Here is a 21,556-nt window from a genome sequence, read left to right as displayed (position 1 = left end):
GAAAATAGACCTATTTCTGTGATGTCAGTTTAGGACTGCATTCCGACCACTGATCTAAGATGTATGTGTCTCCGTCTAAAATTGAGAGGGTAGAGTCATTCAACCTTGAGCTAAAGGGCAAATTAGGCTTAAAATGTCAATTAAGAACACAAATGACATATATCTCGGCCTAAAAGGTCAATTAAGAAGAACATAAATGACATATATCTTGACCTAAAATCAGGAGGGTTGTGTACCCTCTTACCTTGAGCCAAATAGGCAAATGAGACTTATAAGGTCGAATATAAACATAAATGACATATAGCTAGGCGTTAAACTAGGAGGGTAAATATTCTTTCAACTTCGAGCCAATGAGGTGAATAAAGTTTAAAAGTCAAAATTTATGTTAAAGTTGTTAGGCTAAACCAAAGGACATCACAATGACAACCATTTCAATTAGTGTTTTAAAATTCAAAACAAACCGATCGGACTAGTCTAATTGAGATCCAATGAATAGATTGGTTTGGGTTAGGCATTCAGATCAGACACAATCTAACGTGATCCGATTGGGTTAGGCAAAGGATCATCACCAAGAAGAAAATAAATGAAAAAAGTAGAAAAAAATGTGAAGTGGAAATTGTCGACAACATGATCATAACAGAAATAATTATCCTAACAACCTTGAGTTGAAGTTTTTACCAAGTGTAATTGTTTAAGTATTTTAATACAATATAATATTTTTCTATAAATAAATTGTTAAACAAAAAGTGTTGTTAAATAAAAAGTTTTCTCACTTTTAATTAAATCTAATGACATAAATAAATTAATTATATTTAGTAATATAATTATATTAAAAATAATTATATTAGAAAATTCAGATTTTAAATAATCAGGGTTATTTAAAATTCAGAAAATTCAGATTTTAGAAAACCAATGAAGCTGCCACATCAGTTTTTTAATTTCCCTAAGGGTTTTCCTAATGGGGCGTTTAGGGAAAAAGGTTTTCTATTCTCAGAAATCACAGTGTGTTTTGTGAAAAACAAATAAAAATTATTTGGTTAATCATTGAAAATCTTTAGATAAATTTTCTAACAATTAAATAATTAATAAAGAATAATATGATATTTTTATTCTAGTAGAAAAATTCAGAAAAGTAAATAAAAAATTGATTAAAAAACTTTCCAAAAAACATCATTTTTCTTGAATATTATTTTTTTAAAATATATGAAACATAAAAAAATTAAGTTTTTCTACTTATAATTTCCGGTAAACAAAAAATTTCTCTCCTATTAAACAATCAATGATATTCAAATAACTTTACAAATATATGGTATTTTTGTTTTTTGTCATGGAGTCACTTACGCTAAAGAGTCTATAGTTGATACTGTATGCTTTTAGGTGATATTTTAGGTATTTTTGTTTCTTGTCATCATTTTTTCAGGTGGGATTAGTTGTTAGAGGACTCGTTTATTAACAAAATCTATGTACATGCACTATCCTGTACTCTGCGCAAGTTGTAATTTTTCAGATGACATTGAAACCTACATTCTCCAATGTCACAATTTCTGCAAGGTCTTTACACTAAGCACTTTTTTTTCACAGATAGAGGTAGGCTAATCTGATAGGGAGGCAGAAATTCATCACATTTTAATTTTTTTCTTTCCTTCATAATTTTGAAAGAGACTAACTTATGAGTGCCCATTGAAGTGGCTTGCCACATTTTAAAAGGATCTATAACTATTCGATCACAGGCCCAATATCATAATATTATCCTTGTTCTCATCGTGTTCTTTTGACAGTAACTCTTTTTGTGTTTTTTATTGGTTCAATTAAAACCATTATAATTATGCAAAAAAAACAATGCAAGCATTGCTAATATAACTTTTACAAAAATATAGAAATAAAAGACCGAGCCCGTTAATTAAAAAAAAACAGCACGGCTATACTAGTAGTAATCGATAAGTATTTTTATGTTTATATCGCTATTATTCTTGCTAGTTTCTTCGATAAATTGACATAGTTTTTAACCATTTACAGTGGCAACATTGATACAATTATACACAAGGATTGTTAAATTTAATTATATCACCTATCCCTCGTCAAGGATGTCATTTCAATTTGGCTGCCCCTGTGTGTATTTTGTATCGAACAATTTATCACTTAAATTAGTTGAAGAGAAAATAGACTACAACTCCAGGTAAACTTTGTCTGAAATGTTAGAAATTAAACTCTTACGCTGTTACCTAAAGAAAATTTTACCTAACCGTCACTTTCAGCAAGAGTCAATCTCACAGTTATGTTATGCCTATCAAGATATCTGATTGTGAACCAAAAGGAAGGAGCCATGCTATCAATTTGTCTCAATTTATTTATATTAATACTCAAAATCTTCCTCTCTTTCGCCGGATTGCAACTCAAGTTCCATTTTGAAATGAATGAAAGCAAACGGTACTGCAATTGCAATAACTAAGCCAAAGAGGATGGAACTCCATAATGTTGATAATGAATTAATACTTTTCTGACACTGCTTAAAATAACTAAAGTAATGCTTTAGTTATAATAAAAAAATAGAGCAAAGAGAAAGCACTAAACAGTACAAACCTATCTAGTACAAGCGAAATGAATAGTACAATCCCAAACTCAAGCTCTTGGTTCAATATTTAAAGGTTGTTGTTCTCTATCGGTGTAAAAGAGACACTCTTGGGGCTGAACACCCTATAGCTCACAAAAACAGACACACAAAGTGCTGCTACTGATAGTATAACAGAAAAGGCACTAGCAACATTCCACGAGCTATTTGATGCTGCATCTACTGACTTGCCATTCAAAGATTTACCAACAGATATGTCAATGGGAACCCAATCACAGTAAACAGAGTAGTGCCCAGAACCATGCCAAGGTTGACCATCTACTGGATACCAGAATGCAACAGACATCTTACTGGATCCACCAATGTTAAATTGCACGTCCTGCAAGGTATTATTTTACATCATTTTACTTGCTTGTTATCTTATAAATGATATTCAGGAATATATTTACTATTTGGTACAATGCTACTAAAACAAAAATATATTTAGTTTCAAGCTACAAGATGAGTCCCTGGATAGGAAGAAACTCAAAGATAAACACAATAACCACATGTTAAAACAAAAACCACGTGATTCAGAAGATCCCTACAATCACATTTATTATATTTGAAAAGATCTTTTTCATCCATGCCCCCACCCCAAACAAAATACAAGAAAAAAGAGTTAGTGATCTCAATCTTGTTTGTTTTAAGCTTTTGGCCATGGTTAAGAAATATACATTCAGAAGGCAAGTTTGCATTGGGAAACAAGGTAATACAAACAATCCAGTACAAGTTCAAAAGTCAAACTTGTTTCAACAACAAACAACACAGAGACCTAGTTAAAAAGGAATGTTTATCACATGACTTGGGGTACTCTACGCCAACATTGATTAAAATTGATAAATAATTTCATATGTTTTTTCATCCACAATCCATTAGATTTACAAATGATCCCAAAAATTAATCGAAAAAGAACTTGTGAACAAAAAATTCAGCTAATTGGGAAAAAAATCTGAAAAAATCAATGCAAACTCTTAGCCTATAAAACTTATGAATATCAAATTACTTTCTAAGTTCCAACCTGTTGAAGATGATCCATAGTCCTCAAAGACCTCGAGAATTCAAAAAAGTATGTGCCCTTTTTTCCATTATCTGCATATGGACTCTCATCCTCTACGAATCCTGTTACAGAGAAGCATGTGAGTACCAATATGAGAAAATAAAAATGCAAACTAACTAAATGACAGTGCAAAACAAAGCAGAGAGATCAAATTTAAGGTACTGTATTTGAGGCAGATGTTCATATTGCATACACAAGGTTGCAAGTTGCAACCAGTATGAACTAGTATGAAGTTAATGATTTTTACTGGTTTTGTAAAACATTTAGTGTAAAGTTCCAGACAAAATTTGAATCTATGAGCTAATAATTTTAACCTACAACCTAATAATTAACAGCTCAATTAACATAAACCATTTCACCAGAACTCCATGTTAGTTATAATGTTCCTATTATCAGATTAATTACACATACATATGGTTCAACCAGTAAATCAATTACTTTTTGAAACGGTGACTCCGCACCTAATTGAGTCAATGACTCAGTATTTGACAACACTCATGCACTAGAAATATAGAATCCAAAATATGCTTTAACATAAAAAAATAGAGTAAATCCCTACTTTTGTCCTCCAAGCAAATAAGTGTCGTCAATTTGATCCTCAAGATTTTTATCATCAAATTAATCCCTCAACAGTGCTAAGAGTCATCACTTTGACACTCCAAATATTTCAAACATCAATTAGTCCCTAAACAATACAAAATATCATCAATTTAGTCTCTTGATCAAGCAAAATATCATCAAAGAAGGATCGATTTGATGATACCTTGAATAATTGAGAGACTAAAGTGACAAGGCTTGAAACTATGGAGGATGAAAAATGAATTACTCTTAAAAAAAAATTGTAAGGCAAGAAGCCATAAGAAACAAAGCGGGTTGTCCTTTAATGGATCACTGAACTTTTGGCACTTAGTGGGGGATTAACCCTCCAAGATGGCACCATTTATATATAATTGAAAGCAACTGGCACTAACATATATGAAAAATTTTGAAGTCATGTTGACATATCTTAAAACAAAATTTATAAATGAAGCTTAGTACAAGGCATGCTTTGATCTCATATACGAACCATTCACTTCATAAGTAGTATATAGATATATAAGGAAACACATTTTAACTACTGCTCAGAAAATATTGTTTTGAGATTCCTGTCACTACCAACCAAAATTTCAGTCTGGATTCAGCCTCCAACTACAGTTAATTGATATGACATATTATTTTTTGATCTATAAATAAATGAATCAGACACCTGAGTGAACTGTGAAGCTGCTATGCCACCAAGCACCTTTCCAGTCATTCTGCGCACTTGAATCATTAGCTGACAACAGAAAAAGGGTCAGTCTATAATATAACTTAGAAGTGATCAAGTATCAACAAAATGAAGGGGTTGAAAACAATATTATATATAACCCACAACACGGCAAGTCATAATACATAAAAGAAAAAATTAATTGCCTTGGGGAAAATGTCTTTCCTTACAGATTTCTAACTCTTTAAAAAAGAGATGCATTGTCATTCTATTCAAAACTTATGAAGCAATGGAAATTTTGTTGTTTGGTAGTTAGAATATGGTATAATAGGATAGGATAACTATCTTAGGCTGTTGTAATAAATTGTTTGGTGCACTAGTAGGATATGATTTCCTTACCCTATTTCCTACTCTATCTTAATGATGCAGTGTATTTCTTATCCTGAGGGGGTGAATTGGTTAGAGAGCAACAGAATAGGATAGTTGCCCTCACCAACCCCATCACTATCACTGTCATCATCGCCACCACCATCATCACCATCTTCACCACCATCATCGCTTCTCCACCATGACAACCATCACACCACCATCACTGGCGTTGTCACTCCTACCATTGTCGCCACCATCGTCGCCGCCACCACCACCGTCATTGTTGTTGCCTTCATTGTCGCCGCTATCGCCATTGCCACCATTATCACCACCATCAATACCATCATCGCCACCACCATCGTTATTATTATTGTCACCGCTATTATCACGGTTATCGTTGCCGACACAACCACCACCTATCGTTATCTAGTCTATATGATGGTGTAACATTGAATAGTATTAAAGCTTATCCTACTTTTATCTTTTAAAGTTCTTATACTGCTCTTATATTTTATCTTATCATATCACATTTGACCACAAAACGAGCTTTAATTGACCAACAAAGTGTCTTAACAATTCCTTGTACAGAATTTACCAACATAAACTTAATTCATGATTCTCATAAGAGATTAAATTCAAAAGTTACTCGATTAAGTAAGGCATTGTATGGCTTGAATACAAAGTCAAATGATTTAGAGTCAGGACATAAAGTGCTCGGATATAGTGTTAAATGGTCAAGAGTCCTCACAATTTCTTGAATGGATGTGGATAAAGAAGTTCAAAGCTTTTTGCTACTTAGAATACTGGGACTTTGACAGGTAAGTTCATGAAGGTGGCAGATCCATAATTCAAAGGAGGAGTAACATTATGTGCCTACAAGAGACCAAGGAGTTAGGTACTATAGGATTTAAATTAGAGAAAAGAATGGTGTGGTATTATTGCAGACAAGTATTAGAAATAGTCTAGGGGATGCAAGATGAATTGGACACAATGTTAGCCTTAAAATTACTGGTTGCATAGGAGACCACCAACATCATCAGTACTTAAGCATCACAAGTAGGATTACAAGCACTTATAAAGAAAAGTATTGGGAAAATTTGGTGGGATTGGTTCAAGGAACTCCCCAAGAAGAAAAGATTTTCTCAGGAAGGGATCTAAAAGAACATATTCGTAGTGAGACAAGGCAATTTATAGAAGCCCATGGTGGTTCTAGTTTTAGAGAAGTAAATAAGGAATGACAGTTTATTCTTGATTTCTCTATTACTTACGATTTTAGGATTATGAACACTTGTTTCAAGAAGGAGGAGGAACATTAAATCACTTAAGAAGGGAGTTCAAGGTCACAAATAGAAAGACTTTGGAAAAGAAAGGTGTTTCTGTGACTTACATCTGAACTATATAAGTCAGGCATGATAGGGAAACTACTAGTGTGATAACTCCAGGAGACGAGACTAAGAACTTCTCGACAGGGGTAGGCGTACACCAAGGCTCAACCTTAAGTCCTTATTTCTTTAATTTAGTCTTGGGTGTGCTTACTAGGGACATACAAAAGATTATCCCTGATTGCATGTTTTTTGTGGATGATATAGTTTTGAATTAAGGAAAGTTGTTAACTTTAAACTTGAGCTTTGAAGAAAACTTTAAAAACAAAGGATTCTCGCTTAAGTAGGAGTAAAACAAAGTATATTATTGCAATTTTTGTAAGAGGCAAGAGGAATATGACTTGAAGTAAAATTGGGAGATGTCATGCCACCAGTTTCTTAGTTTAAATATTTGGGATCAATACTACAAAATGACGAGGAAATTAATAAAGATGTCACACAGAAGATATAAACAGGATAACAAAAATGGAGAAAAGTATTTGAGGTTATTTGTGGTTGCATAGTACCTATCAAAGCTCAAGAGCAAGTTTTATCATATAATATTGATATTGCACTAATTTAAGGGGGGGAAAGCAGAAAATCAAGGTAAAGTAGTCTGGACACGTACAAAGGCGACGAGAAACACACGAGTAGATTTCATGGTTTTTATTTCTATGTAAAAGGGGAGAGGGAAATTAAGAAGGACATTAAAAAAGTTGTTAAGAAGAATCTCATTATAAATAATATCTTTAGTTTTGGTTTGTAGCCGAATTGGAAATGATGCTTATCGGCTCTGATACCAGTTGTTGGGGAGATTTGAGGGGAGTAAACACCAGGGAGATTCACACCGGTGGACCACGAGTCATCACATAAGGGAACTCAGGTTTATGGGTCTTCTTCTCATTTATATGGTACTCAACTTTTCTACTTCTACCCAATGTGGGACTTCACCTCACACTTGTACTCCAACAATGTTAGCATAAAAAGCACTTATCTCTCTACTTGTCCTGTAGTATACTAATAACAGATGTCTTAATTAATTTTGACACATCCCTTTCTTCCAATGTGAATGAAGCCATCTTAAAGTAATTTAAAACGCATCATACACATGCCAAAATCCAATCACTACTTAATCATTTTGGGATCCACTTTCATATGTAAAGTTACATCAATTTTAAATTGGGATTTGTAGGACAAAGATAAATTATTTTACAAAAACTGATAAAAAAATTAAGGAGCAAAGTCAGAAGAGATTAATATCAAACGTGAACCTTGATTTTTCATGGCTAAGCTAAAGGAATAAAATAACGGACCACCTTGTGTACGGTTCAAAACAAGATATTATTATTATTTATATGGCCAAAGTGAGTAAACTATGAAGGATATTAATAAGTAAGCAAACTAAATAATGTTCAATAGGAAAAGACAAGCAATATGACAATAAAAAATGTATATAGAAGAATACAAATGTTCCACATAAGCAATTCTCTTTATGTACAAAACACCTAAAAGAATTGCATGAACATCTGAATAAAAGGTATAAGTATCAAGGAAGATGTGCTTAGTGAACAAGAGTGAAGTCATGCAAGCAATGGTCCTATTTAGTGCAACTACAAAACAGTAGTTTTTAAAATTTTAGGAACCATTTGTGATACTTCCACTTGGTGTTTTAATAATTTAATCCATTTGTTCTGCTTTTTTTTTTCAGTCATAGAAGCATATAATTCTTATCAATGGTGTTGCATTTGTACATACCAGAACCTGGAGGACCAATTCCATCCAAGTATCTACAATGTGGATTCCAAGCATATAGATCAACCAAGTGACCAAACCTGTACCAATAACAAATATAGGAAGCTGAATGAACACAACCAACAAATAAGATAGCCCACGACTATCATAATTGAAAGTCAAGGAATTTTTCAGCTCATAACCTATCGCCACCATTCCCATCTCTATTGTCTAGGGGATTGCCACCGTAAAGTCGTCCTGGAATAGCACTTCCTATCGAAAAGTGCATAATGTCAACTTCATGACCTTTGCAGGTCTTGTCAGTGCATGAGGTCGAATGTTCTTTACAGCCACCCATCTTATAACAGTTAACATAATATTTATCAAATACAGTTTTACAAAATCTTCTAGCAAGGTTGGGATTGTAATTGAAAGCAAGAAAAGACTGCAAAACTTACATCATGATAAGAGGCACTATCTCCAATTTGAAACATGAGAGCAACAGATGGACATTTATTGCTTTCACTGCGTTGCAAAACCAATGCAACAACCAGACAAAAGTTCATCATAGATTAACACACCAAAAACGATAATATTTATAAAGAATTTAATTAATATGTGGTATTGGTGTAAGACTTTTCTTACACACATTAAATGGGAATTCACCTTATTGACACATAATGTTTATAATTAGTATGATATGATAAAATGATCAGACATAAAATGCAAAATAGTTTTACAATGTGAGTATATTTAAATTAAATTCATATTTCTAATCTATCTTATCTTCTTTCCAAACATGTTGGACACTCTGTAACATATAAAACACCATCAATAGAAACAAGTCAATAACATAAGCACAATAATAAATCGTAGCAAGGGAGAGTAGATGAAATTTTATCTGCTTGGCACGACATATTTACCCTTTAGAGTAGGCATAGTCACCATCTACTTGCAGCAGAAAGAAGATATCGCGGCCATCATGGACACTCTGCAATAAATTCATGATCATCAAATGAGAAAATAAATAATAAAACTGGCCAGAGATAACGGAACAGAATGTGTGGTGTATACTTTAACGCTCATCTTTCCCCCTTTGAATTCATTTTCAGCATCTGGGTCAAGGGCGGGAAGGAGGGGAAAGTAGGACCCATCAATGTCCTTCCAATCATCAGCGTGACCATCCAGTGTGATTACACCGGGTTTGAACTCAGTCTCGACTCGGATCTCCGACTCGGACTCGCAGCTCCAATGACCCGATTCCTCGTGTGACTCCACCCGGGTTCCCAAGCCCAATAAGAAGAACACCAACAGGTAACGAAGCATTCTGGAATGGAGTGGTAGAAACGAAACGAAGGTTGAAGAATGAAGACAAGTGTTCGTGGTAGAAGATTTTTTAGTTTTAATGGATTCGGTGGGCATTTGTACAAGTTGACTCTGCGGCTTGGCGGCTGGTAGGATTGTGAAGGAACGAAAGAAAGAAAGAAGGAAAGATCGCGATTCGTGCCGCGCTTGACTTTTCTTCTGTTTGCGAGAAAATTTAGATTAGATCAGACAAACTAAGATATTAGACGTGACGCACAGCACTAGCCAATTTGTTTTCCCCCTTTTCGCCTGCACTTTCATTCTGCCTTTACCCAACCGTGAAATGAAATATACACGTTAAACACCCCACCTGCCCTTGTCATCTATCCAGAGCATCTTCTCCAAAGAATTAAGTGCCTGATGTTCTCTTACTTTAATAAATAAATATAGAGTGAAGACTCAAGACTATGTACTTGTTCAAATTACCTATATATTCATGGAATTTTTCACCCTAATGATATAAAAAAATTTAAAAATTATTCAAATAATACTACTAAAAAAATATTTACAATATAAATTATTATTTAAAGTGAGAAATTGATTTTTTCAAAATCGATTTCTTATCATTTTTTTTTATTTTTATGTCATGGGAGTAATTGATACCACAAGGTGTTATCTTTTTTCTTGTATCATAGAGTTTAACATCGATTTACAAAATATCAATATTAGATTATAAAAAATAAAAAAATACTTATTTTATTTAAAAAATACTTTTAAAAACATAAATGTACTTCATTAATCTTTATTTCAATTTTTTGTTAAGATTACAAAATATAAATACAAAAATGAAGAGTATATAGTGAAAGGTTAAACATTAATTGAAACACTTTAAAGGTCATATGTAATTTTCTTGTATTTTGCGTCAACATTAAATTGAGTAAAAATATATTTGTGAATCTAATCATTAAAAATATATTTAGCGTCAGTTTGACTGATACTAAATAAAAAAATAACATGTGAAATTGATTCCTCAAAAATTGATTTCATGATGTAAAAATGAAAAAAAAAAATAAAGGTGAGAAATCGTTAGTAATTTATATCATTTGTGTAAATAATTTTTGGGGTATATAATTTGAATAATTTTTTAATTTTTTTGTATTATTAAAGTGAAAAATTCTACATCTATGTGTACAAAATTGGATAAATCACAATTTTTTTCCAAAAATATAAAACAATGACAATTAAATATCTAAAAGAACAAAAATTATAATAATTTGATCAATAAATGTGTCAAAATTATGTTTTACCATATAATTTAATGACAAATTAGTTATTAAATATTATAGTTTAATTACAATATATTCCACTTAATGAAAAAAATATAATTATTATATTTTTTTACATATTTAAGGATTAAATCAAATCCTCCCTTTTATGAATTAAATTATCACCGAAAATAATTAGTTATCATAAAAAAAAATTCGCGTGCTTATCGCAAAAAACTATCACATTAGTGGTGGTTTAACCCTTGAAAAAAATTAGTAGTTTAACAACTGTCAGACAATTTGTAACAATGCTAAATTTAATTTAATGTTTTTTTTTGGGCTCTAATGGTTTTCTTAATTGATAGAATTTACTTTTTTACAGGAATCTTAGTTAATGGAATTAAATACAAGCAACTGGGCAAAACAGAATTAAAAGTGTATACATAAAGATTAAAACGTCCAAATATAAGAATTTACTTGTAAAAATTGTGGAAGTATACAAGTCAAACGAATAATTAAACCGGTGTGGAAGTATTTTTATCACTTCACCTTAGAATGCACCCCTAGAGGAACAATCTTGATACTCCTAATCCCAAAGGGTTGGGAAAGAGAACAATCTTGACACACGAATCAGCCACACTATTTGTCTTCCAAAAAATGAATTACCTGGGCTTTTGGAATCAAATCTTTATCATGTTACTGCATGGATGATTCGTGTTGGACCTCTTCGCTCAAGTTGAACAACTTTTGGAATCACACCGCTGGGAGATGCTTGGTACCATTCTCAGACCACTTCAAGGCAAGAGACTAGTAGACTTTTTTACAATAAAGGTAATAAAAAATTATTTATGAAAGGAGAGTAATGTGAAAATTATTTGCTGTAGAGTTATTTTTGCTGCATCACATTTAGGAAATATCATCTTGAATGACATTTTGTTTTTACCTTTTGCCCTTTTGCAGAAAGCGTCATCCTAGTATCGTTGCAATGCTGGCACATGTGGTATTTGTATATGATGCCTCTCATTCTAGATGTAGTATCCGGAGGCATCATCCTGTGTGGTGTCTTTTGTTGTTTACAAAGCTTTGGCTAGTCGTTGTTGCTTTCCAAGAGTGAACAGGAGGTGTAATCCAAAATGGCATATTAAGTGAAAATTTTCGAAGTGACTTGACTCTAAAAGATGTGACCCTATTGTTGTTCCTAATCCATCAAAATTACATGTCAAAGGTCGACCAAAATCTACACGCATAAGAAATGAAATGCACATCATCGAATTACAACGTAGGCAGACATATAGCCATTACAGGTGTGAAGGACACAATAGGAATAATTGTTCGCAATTTTGAGTTAACTATGGCCTACATCAGAAATGAAAACCAAAACAATCCTTCCTTGTAATTTCAATGCAAATTGTTCTTGTTGGTGGCTTTCATTTAATAATAATGCTTGTTGCTTTTCCTTTAATATTAGTGTTTCTTTCTTAATTTTTCAGCTTTGTTTGCATTTGTTTTGCAATTTTAACACAAAATTTGAGTTGATGCATTCATAGACAAGTCAAATCAAATCGCTTCATCTCTATTTCATTTATTATATGTGTAGAGTTTGGTTAACCTTTGATATGTAATTTTGACGGATGAAGAACGACAAAAGGACCTTGTCTTTTAGAGTCAAATTGTTTTTATTTTCGAAAAAATGCACTGGATTTGACATCTAGGATGATGCCTCTTGTATAAACAATTGAAGATGCCACACATGATGGCGCCTCCTGATATTACATCTAGGATGTATCATCCTATACAAATAGACTTGCCAGCATTGTAAGGAGATACTATACATAGGATGATGCTTCTTGTAAAATGACAAAAGGTAAAAATAAGACGCCACTTAGGATGACGTTTCCTGAATCAACGTGACAAAAACAACCCTTACACCGTAAATAACTTTTATAGTACTCTACTTTCATAAATAAATTTTTTTTATTGTTATTATTGTAAAAAAAAAAAAAGAAGTCAGATTAGTCTCTACAGTTCAACCATCAAGGCATTTGTGGCTCTAAACATTTGACCAAACTAAAAAAAAAAAAATAACAAGGAAGGTTCAAAAATTATATTTAAAAATACAAAATTAAATCTATTTAAAAAATTTAAAATAAACCTTGATCTATTTCTATATCTATTCTCAATTTAACCTCAAAAAAGCTCGTTCAAAAAAATATATTTTTCATTCAAGTTTTTTCCTTAGTCTCTTTTTATCTTTTATGTTTAAATCGAATGCTCTTTTCATATTGTTTCTTATTCCCCTTCTAATTCTATACTATTAGACTATATTTTTATTTTTTGAAAAACGATAATTTAATGTGAACAATTACTGCTTTGCGAAAAAATATTAACAATTACTCATTGTTTCAAAAGAAGAGATAAAACAAACTCTAAAATCCAGTTTTCTATGAAAAAAATACCAAATGTGGGAATGCACTACAATTAATTAATTATTGGTATAAAGGAAAAAGAAAAAGCAGAGAAGACTCGATACCAATTCCACCTTAGAGCCATTTCTAGCAGTCTTTTTATCAACAAAAAATTCATGTATTATATTCGGTACCATAGTCACTTACAGAGCATCAAATAAAAGCCCCCCAAAACTTCCTATGGTTAGGCCCTATATAAACCGAAAATAGGAATAAATAGAATCTAACCAACAAAAATTCCACACGTAAAAAACCAATGGCTAACTGATTCTTCCACTTAGGAGCAAAAAATGGAAGACACAATCAATCGGATTCTCAATAATGCTTATGATCTTGAGGTTATCCATCATTGGCATTCTATTCAGTGCCATTCTCCAGATCAAATAACCTGCCTTTGGTTGTGCTTTCACTTTCTAGAGCCTATGGAAGAACCTGTTGTGACTCAACAATATCTTGTAATAGAGCTGACTAAGCTGAACTCACTCACGGTAAAAATCCCCAAGACCTCTTCGCCCCAGACCCAGTAGTAGTCCCTTACACCACCGTGAATAACAAAATTAGACAACAGTTGTTGTAACTCAAGAAACTGTAATCTCTCCCACTCAAACATGCCACGTCACCATTCCCCAAACATTGTCCCTCCAAACACCCATTTCTCTAACACACCAATTTTCTTGTAAAGATATGAGATATAATCTTGGAAATCTGTGTATCAAAGGAGTCTCCCATCCAATTATCAAGCCAAAACCGAACTCTATCTCCTTCACCTAACTTCCAACTAATTTCATTATCAAACCACTCCACAACACCATCCCCACCACATGTCCTACTCAAATCCCTCCACCAAATAAAGTTTTTTTTAGGTTTACTTTCCTCACACAAAAGATCCTTCCACCCTAATACTTAAGACTCTAAAACATCAACCCAAAGAGATTGACTTTGGTTAAACAAGACCCACCTCCATTTAGCTAACAACGCATCATTAAAAGTAGAGATGTTTTTAACACCCAAGCTCCCATTACTCATACTTGGCCATTTCTAGCGGTGTTGTTGAGCAAAAGGTATTCCAGAACAGGGTAACGAGATAGTAAATATACCGAGTAACGGAATCTTGTGAACTGATTTGTAAGCCACTATTGAATGTTGATTTCGCCTTAATTATATAACTTACGCAAAATTTGTTGTATAATTATCAAAACGATGAAGTAGTATAATTTCGGCGTCAAATCAACATGTCAATCACCAAATTGCATACAAAAGCTACTCAACCTCGAATAAAATTTGAACAATTACAGATAGCATGATTAAGTTTTTGATAAACTTCTCCATATATTTAGAGGCTTTTAACACACTAAAATCTATCTAACTTAACTTTTTGAAGAAATTAAACGAAAAGAATTTATATTAAAATCAAAATACATAAATTTTTATATAATAAGTTCAATTAATTTTATCTTTTCTTTTTTTACAAATATGTGTAGGATAATTTATTGAAACAGAACCTAAATGCATATGAAATTACACAAATCAAGTACCAACAAAATCATGCAATCAACTCCTCACCGAATATCATGTAAAGAGTTTTGTTTGTCACTCTTAGTAATCTAACTCAAACAAATTACCTCCAACAGAGAAACAGAGAATAAGGCTGTCCTTAAATAAAAATAAGTAAAAATTTTCCTTACCGAATTACACATATCAATATGGAAAATTTAGGGAAAAGAAACAAAAATGGGTGCAATAGGGAAGAGGCCATACAGTAGCCGCGGCGTCATCGTTGTAAGGAGCGTTAAACAGAGAAATCTGAATCTGAATTCGAAGTCGAATGCAACAAACAAAGATTTGACGGAAAAAGAAAAAAGTCAAGAAAAGAGAAATGACAAGTTTGTGCGTGAATCTAACGCAGAAGTGGAATGGAGAGAACGAGAAACTTTCGTTAGATTCACGCACGAACCTGCAATTTGGCTCTGCAGTGTGCACCCTCTGTCTGCCCTATCAAGGTAGTATGTGAATGTAATAGGAAGGAACGTTACGTTACACCTCAAAGCTTCTCGTGGGTCTCACGCCACTCCCTAACCATTTTTCACTTAATTTTACCTTTAAACTATTTCTTAAATTTTAAAATTTTCTTTTAACTTACATTAACTTTATACTACTTTTATATTATTAATTTTTTTATTCTATATTTTTTATTAACTGTATTTAAATTTTATTTTTTATTATTTAAAAAATTTAGAGAGACACTCCGTGCCTCTCTTCCCCTAATATATATAAAATGTGAAAAAAGTAAATAGTTTATAAAATTCATTTAATATACTTTAAAAATATATCATTTACTAAAGTGGTATAACATGATAATAATCTTGAAAAAGTATTTTCTGAGAAGAATTAACTATTTAAATGAATCTAATCTTTAACTTTTAGTCCGAAATATACCTTAATTAAAAAAAAAAAGTCATTCAAAAAAATGATTTGTTTAAAATGTAAGTGTAATTATATCTGTAATCCCTTAAATTAAAGAGTCTATTTTTTAATTCTCCAAAATAAATTTTTTATTTTTAATATCTTAACTTATAAAAAAAAATTTATTCCTTTTTCCAAAATTTGAGAAACTAAAAAATACAAATTTTTATTTAAAAAACTAAAAGAACACTTTTTGAATTAAAAAAATATATATAACTTTTATTTGAAATTTTAAAAATATTTTTTAATTTATACTACTAAAAATATAATTAAACTTCAAAAAATTAAAAATTAAAATAACAATGAAAAGAAAGAAAGAAAATATAGTCATACTACTGTCCACGTGTTAAACAATCTTAACTCAATAAGTGGCGAAGTTAAAGCTGCACTTGGGGTCAAACTTTTTCTGTGCTGTTAAGTGTTAACGGTAAGTTAAAGCTGTACTAGTACTCTATAGTGTCAGGACAGGTCACTGATGCCATGCAGCGACCATTTCCAATTATGAATAAATAATTATAATTTTTTTATTAAATATCTGAAAAAATACTCAAATAAATATTTCCTAAAATAGTAAAATCTAGACCACATATATTTTTTCTTTTAAAAGAGAAAAACATATCAGCATAGAGAATATATGCAACGGTTTATGATTATTGGATCTCATTTTCCTGGCATTTAAATATTGTGCTTAGCAGTGCAGTTGTTTTGTGGGTCTACTTCGGTAATTACTTACTGCACCTTATTTTTTGATTTCTATACTCAATGTTTTAAAATTCCATATTACCCTCCATTTAAGTAAGTTTTTGGATTCATGAAAATCATATTCCAACATAAACTATTTCAAAATAGGTTTTTGAATTATTTATCCTTATTGAGGAATAGTTATTCTGAAATATGAAAGTCATATTTTAAAACAATAATAACTATTTCAAAATAGTTATTCTTGGTTCGTTTTTGCTTGTGGGTAGTTATTCCGGAAGCACGATCAACAATATGATCACCTAATAATCGTGCAACAATAATAGACTTCATATTCTTTGAATGTTTTCTTGCACAATGTTGTGAAAATGGACCCAATTAAGATAATGAGTTAACGAGTCAAAGATCAAATCAATGAATTATTAATTAATCCGGTTTAACTCAATATATATATATATATATATATATAACATAATTTGATTAATCAATAATCCATACCGCAATTAAATCTCTTTAAACCAATAACATAGTTCACAACAATGAACAATCTTTTGCAACATAATCCAATTACAGTAACAACTAACAAGTTTGATTAAACTCCAATTCCAAATAACTTCACGTGTTCCTCAAAAGCAAAGTGTTCGAGTCCACCGTGCAAGTGTAACACTCAAACTAGCACAAACCAAATTCGAAAGAAATGAGAGTGCTCAAATAAATTTATATACCTTGAGTCTGAAAGACAAGGAGAACAAAAGAACAAAAAAGGACCCACCCCATTTCTTATATAGTGAACAACTTTCTTAGAATGTGTAATATGAGAGGCCTACTCAATCCCAAAAGCTAACTCATAGGATCAGGGTTGCCCTTACCTTATCAACTCTATCTTGAGACTATCTCTAGTCAATGTGGAACTTGAGTATTTTTCAATAAACTTGAAAAACTTGATATTGGCTCGAAAAATTTAAGTTATTAAGTTGCTTTGTACTCATAGTTGGTCTTAAGGATTAAGAAATGTGATTTGCTTGTTGCCTATTATTTTTTTGGTTTTTTTTATACTAATCACTCCTGAGATTTTAAGAAATTACACATTCTCTCTTATTTTTTAACATTTATTGTAACCTCCTTATGGGGAACACGGTATAATGTTTTTTAAAAAATTAGGGGGATTCCTATAATGTATAAGAGGATGTAAGTGCATGCTTTTCAAACAATTAAGGGAACTAAACTAATATAGGAGTAAAAAAAAGCAGGGAATAGTTGTACTATATCACAAAACTTTAGAAGTAATTAATGTAATTTAATCTTTTATTTTCTTCCATAAACCAAACATACATTAAGACAATGTAGAATACTTGTGAGACTTACCTAAACTCTACAACTCACGAAAACGTGATAAATAAATGCTTCGAAGCTTAAATAACATTTGGGCTTAGGCGCCGCATCATATGACTCTCTGAGCATCGAGTCGGGCTGGTTATTTGGTGGGCCTTATACAAAAGAAATCCAAAATTAATCTGAATTTAATTTACCTTTTTTGAGGTGATTTACTAAGTCTTGTTCCGCGTAAGATTTTCCTCTTGGGTGATTTGGTAGATGGAAAAAAAATAGAGAAAAAATATTTGAATTAAAGTAGAATGGTAGAGGTGTAAAAGTCATATTAATTCTTCTCTTCCAAACTCACCCGTTTTGGGTCTCAATTTTGTCAAGGATAAGGCTTTGAGTTCGTTTTGTAAGATTTTGGTCAGATAAAAAACTTTTAAACGAGCCTTTTTCAATGTATAATTAAAAAATCGAATTGTTCGATCGAATCAATCCAAAATTTGGATGACCAGCCCTGGCAGCCTTCCCTTGTTGGGCCTCACAAAACCTTCATTAAAAACGAAAAGCCTATGGACAAAAAATAGAAACACCGAAAAGCCATGATGTTATAGACTCAAAAGAAAAAACATTATTGCTTGTTAATCAACGACAGAAAATTATGTTCAAACCGAGAGCCAGAGACAGGGTGAAATAGTGGTGGAGCAAAAAATATTCATTTAGCAGCTACGAGCTAATATATTATAGCTTCTAGTCGTGGTTTTTGATCGAGATTAGATTATCTATGTTAAGATTTGGATTTTCAAAGCAGCGGGCATTTGTGGTAAGAATAGGTAGGTCCATGACTCCACCTAAAAGTGTTTTTTCCAAAACGGAAATGTAAAGTATAATCAAATTATTTCATTATTATTTTTTAAGTGAGAACTGTTGGCTGGTGAGGTGAATAAAACCGAATGTAGGCTTAACAAATTTAGGTGGTGACAAGATCACATTAACACTCTTTCTCATGATCCGTGTTTGTTTTATCTAATCTTTATCACTAAAAGCCATGGATTTGGAACATTTCCAACGCCATTCTGCATTTCAAGTGGGGCTCACCATGCATTATGATACCTTTAATGCCCATTAGATAATAATAGTATTTCAAACCAATCAAATAGCTGGTCATTTCATCAGCAAGGTAAAAAGGGAAAATGTTCCCAACGCCCATATGATTCATACTTATATTAATATTACTATGTGTGCTTATCTTAATGCCATCATTATTTTTTCCCAACAAAAAGACGGAAAAATATTTCAAAATAACTAATTACTACAAAATTAACAGAAAATGAAATGACATGCCATTTCATTAATTGATGTCGGTGATGATGGAGAGGTACTTGTCCATTCATTTTTCTATCATTTAAATCAAACTTATGAAATTCAATTCGATTATTTGATCCGGTTGAGATAGTGGGTTAATGATTTAATCGGTGGGTCAATAATTGACTCAGTTTGACCCGAAATATATTAAAAAAATTTAAAATTATATATGTATCTATTATATATAAGTATATAACTAACATTATTTGATTAAAAAAAGTTCATTCATACTTCAAAATTCAAAATAACAATTGAAGTATTAAATTTGATAACATAAGTCTACAAATAATAATTCATTAACACAATTACAAGAGTCTCAATTTTTTTAAAAGTGTTTGGAAGCATTTTTTTTTTTTTTACGCAAAATGGGTTTTAAAATCGGTCTGGATCGCCAGGTTTATCCCTAAACCGGTCGGGTCATCCCGGGCTAGATGCATGGTCAGTCCAATAACCAAATCGAACTTGTTATGCCACCAGGTCCCGGTTGGACCAGTTCGACTGGTCGAGTCAAACCAGATTTTTAAACTATGAATCAAAACTAGTGTAGGAATCGAAAGGTGACATTTTGGATTAGCAATTTTTGCTGAAAAATATTCCCAGTTTATTAGGTACTTATGTTAGTTATAGAATTAGTTAATTAGTTATGGTAGTTGAGATTGATTAGTTATTTTTGTACAGGTTTGTATAAATACTTCTTCCTCAAACACTTGTAATTCATTCATTCCATGACTGTTGCTTCGTATTATGCAAAGTTGAGATATCTTTGGGAGTTTTTGTAAGAGCTTAAGCCTCCACACACATGCAAGTGCAATGGTGTGAAGCCATGGTGTGAATTTTCTCAAATGCAGTATGCTATGCATTTCTTGATGGGTTTGAACAAGACTTACTCTTCCATTCGTGGTCAAATTCTCTTAACAAATTTGTTTCCTGCCATCACCTAGGTTTTCTCTCTTGTTGTGCAAGAAGAAAAACAAAAGGAAATTAGCGCATCTACTTCTTCAAATTTTTCTCATGCTTTTGCAGTGAAGAACACTTCTGACTTGAAGAATAAGGCTGATCAGAAAGATCGTCCTACCTATGCACATTGTGGCATTTAAGGGCATACTAAGGCACATTGTTATAGAATCAATGGTTTTCCACCTAATTACAAGAAGAATAACAAGTCTTCTTCATCTTAGAACCACAATGCAACTACTGCTAATGCGGTTTCAACCTTTTCTAAGTAAGGGAATTTTGATACTTCAAGTTCTGCAAGCTCAGATTCTTCTCCATTTCATCTCACAACCCAACAATATGCTTAACTAATGAGTTTGTTATGAAATCAAACCTCTAGCATCAATCAAGCTTCTCACACTTCGAATGGTATGATTTCATCAACCATTCATTCTAATTTGCTTAGAAACTCATGGCTTGTAGATTTTGGTGCTAGCACCCATGTCACTTGTTCTTTAGATTCATTTTAGTCTTATAGGTTTGTTTTCATTAAATTTGTTACTTTGCCAAACAAGACAGTTGTTCTTGTTGTAGTAGTTGGTATTGTTTAGTTGTCTCCAACTTTGACTCTTCACAATGTTTTATATGTACCTCAATTCAATTTCAATCTCCTTTAAGTTAGTGTTTTGTTTTCTCATGCTAACTGTTTTATCATTTTTTTAAAAAACCATTTTTCCATCCAAGAAATGTCTCACTCCAAGAGGATTGGCAATGGTGAGCCAATTGAAGGCCTTTATGTCTTGGACATTTCTCATTCTACAACTAGTTCAAATTCTATTTGTCAAACTTCTTGTATAAATTTTGTTCCTTTTTGTCATAATTATAGCAAATGCCATAATCCTTTTGTGTGGCATTTTATATTTGGCCATTTATCTGACAAAATTCGTAAACTTCTCAGTAATAAAATTCCATTTCATTTGTCTCATGATTTTTCTACTTCAAACTATAATATATGTCTTTTGGCAAAGTTTAGGAGATTATATTTCTTTGCTTCTAATAATGTGTCTGTTTCACCTTTTGATCTTATACACTGTGACATTTAGGGTCCTTATAAAAATCCTACCTATGATGGGAAGAGATTTTTTCTCACTATGGTTGATGATTGTAGTAGATTTACATGGATTGTGTTGCTTCAACACAAATTTGAAGCACCTGATGCAATTAAGAAGTTTTTTTTAGCTAGTAAAAACACAGTTCAACACCACCATCAAAAGCATTTGATCAGATAATGCAAAAGAGTTGGCTTTTACTGAACTTTTAGCATCCCAGGGTGCTTTCCATCAATTTTCTTATGTTGAAAGGACTGAAC

At 32.0% G+C, this 21,556-nt stretch overlaps 1 protein-coding gene and 1 long non-coding RNA gene across 2 annotated transcripts; both read right to left on the bottom strand.

The window, feature by feature from the left end:
• Positions 1-2,415: 2,415 nt before the first annotated feature.
• Positions 2,416-10,136, bottom strand: LOC114378305. Its single transcript, XM_028336880.1, has 8 exons — positions 9,450-10,136; positions 9,299-9,366; positions 8,834-8,900; positions 8,579-8,733; positions 8,400-8,476; positions 4,915-4,983; positions 3,630-3,730; positions 2,416-2,948 (listed from the first exon to the last, which is right to left on the bottom strand). The coding sequence occupies exons 1-8, from the start codon at positions 9,795-9,797 to the stop codon at positions 2,640-2,642; spliced, it is 1,194 nt and encodes a 397-aa protein (XP_028192681.1). The 5' UTR covers positions 9,798-10,136; the 3' UTR covers positions 2,416-2,639.
• A 1,259-nt stretch (positions 10,137-11,395) lies between these two features.
• Positions 11,396-15,460, bottom strand: LOC114378298. Its single transcript, XR_003659296.1, has 2 exons — positions 15,169-15,460; positions 11,396-12,143 (listed from the first exon to the last, which is right to left on the bottom strand). It is a non-coding gene; the product is annotated as an uncharacterized LOC114378298 (long non-coding RNA).
• Between the last annotated feature and the right edge of the window lie 6,096 nt (positions 15,461-21,556).

This window comes from Glycine soja, chromosome 2 (genome assembly GCF_004193775.1).
Source record: "Glycine soja cultivar W05 chromosome 2, ASM419377v2, whole genome shotgun sequence".
Lineage (NCBI taxonomy): Eukaryota > Viridiplantae > Streptophyta > Magnoliopsida > Fabales > Fabaceae > Glycine > Glycine soja.
The sequence above is the reverse complement of the archived record's forward strand: the minus strand, read 5'-3'. Positions and strand labels throughout refer to the sequence as shown.

Bases quoted from the DNA above. Each gene is read 5' to 3' on its own strand.
- LOC114378305 (XM_028336880.1), bottom strand. From the start codon at position 9,797: ATGCCCACCGAATCCATTAAAACTAAAAAATCTTCTACCACGAACACT. The intron at 9,367-9,449 runs GTATACACCACA...AATTTATTGCAG, and splicing joins GGGGAAAGATGAGCGTTAAA to AGTGTCCATGATGGCCGCGA. The intron at 8,901-9,298 runs GTAAATATGTCG...TTTGCAACGCAG, and splicing joins GACTATGCCTACTCTAAAGG to TGAAAGCAATAAATGTCCAT.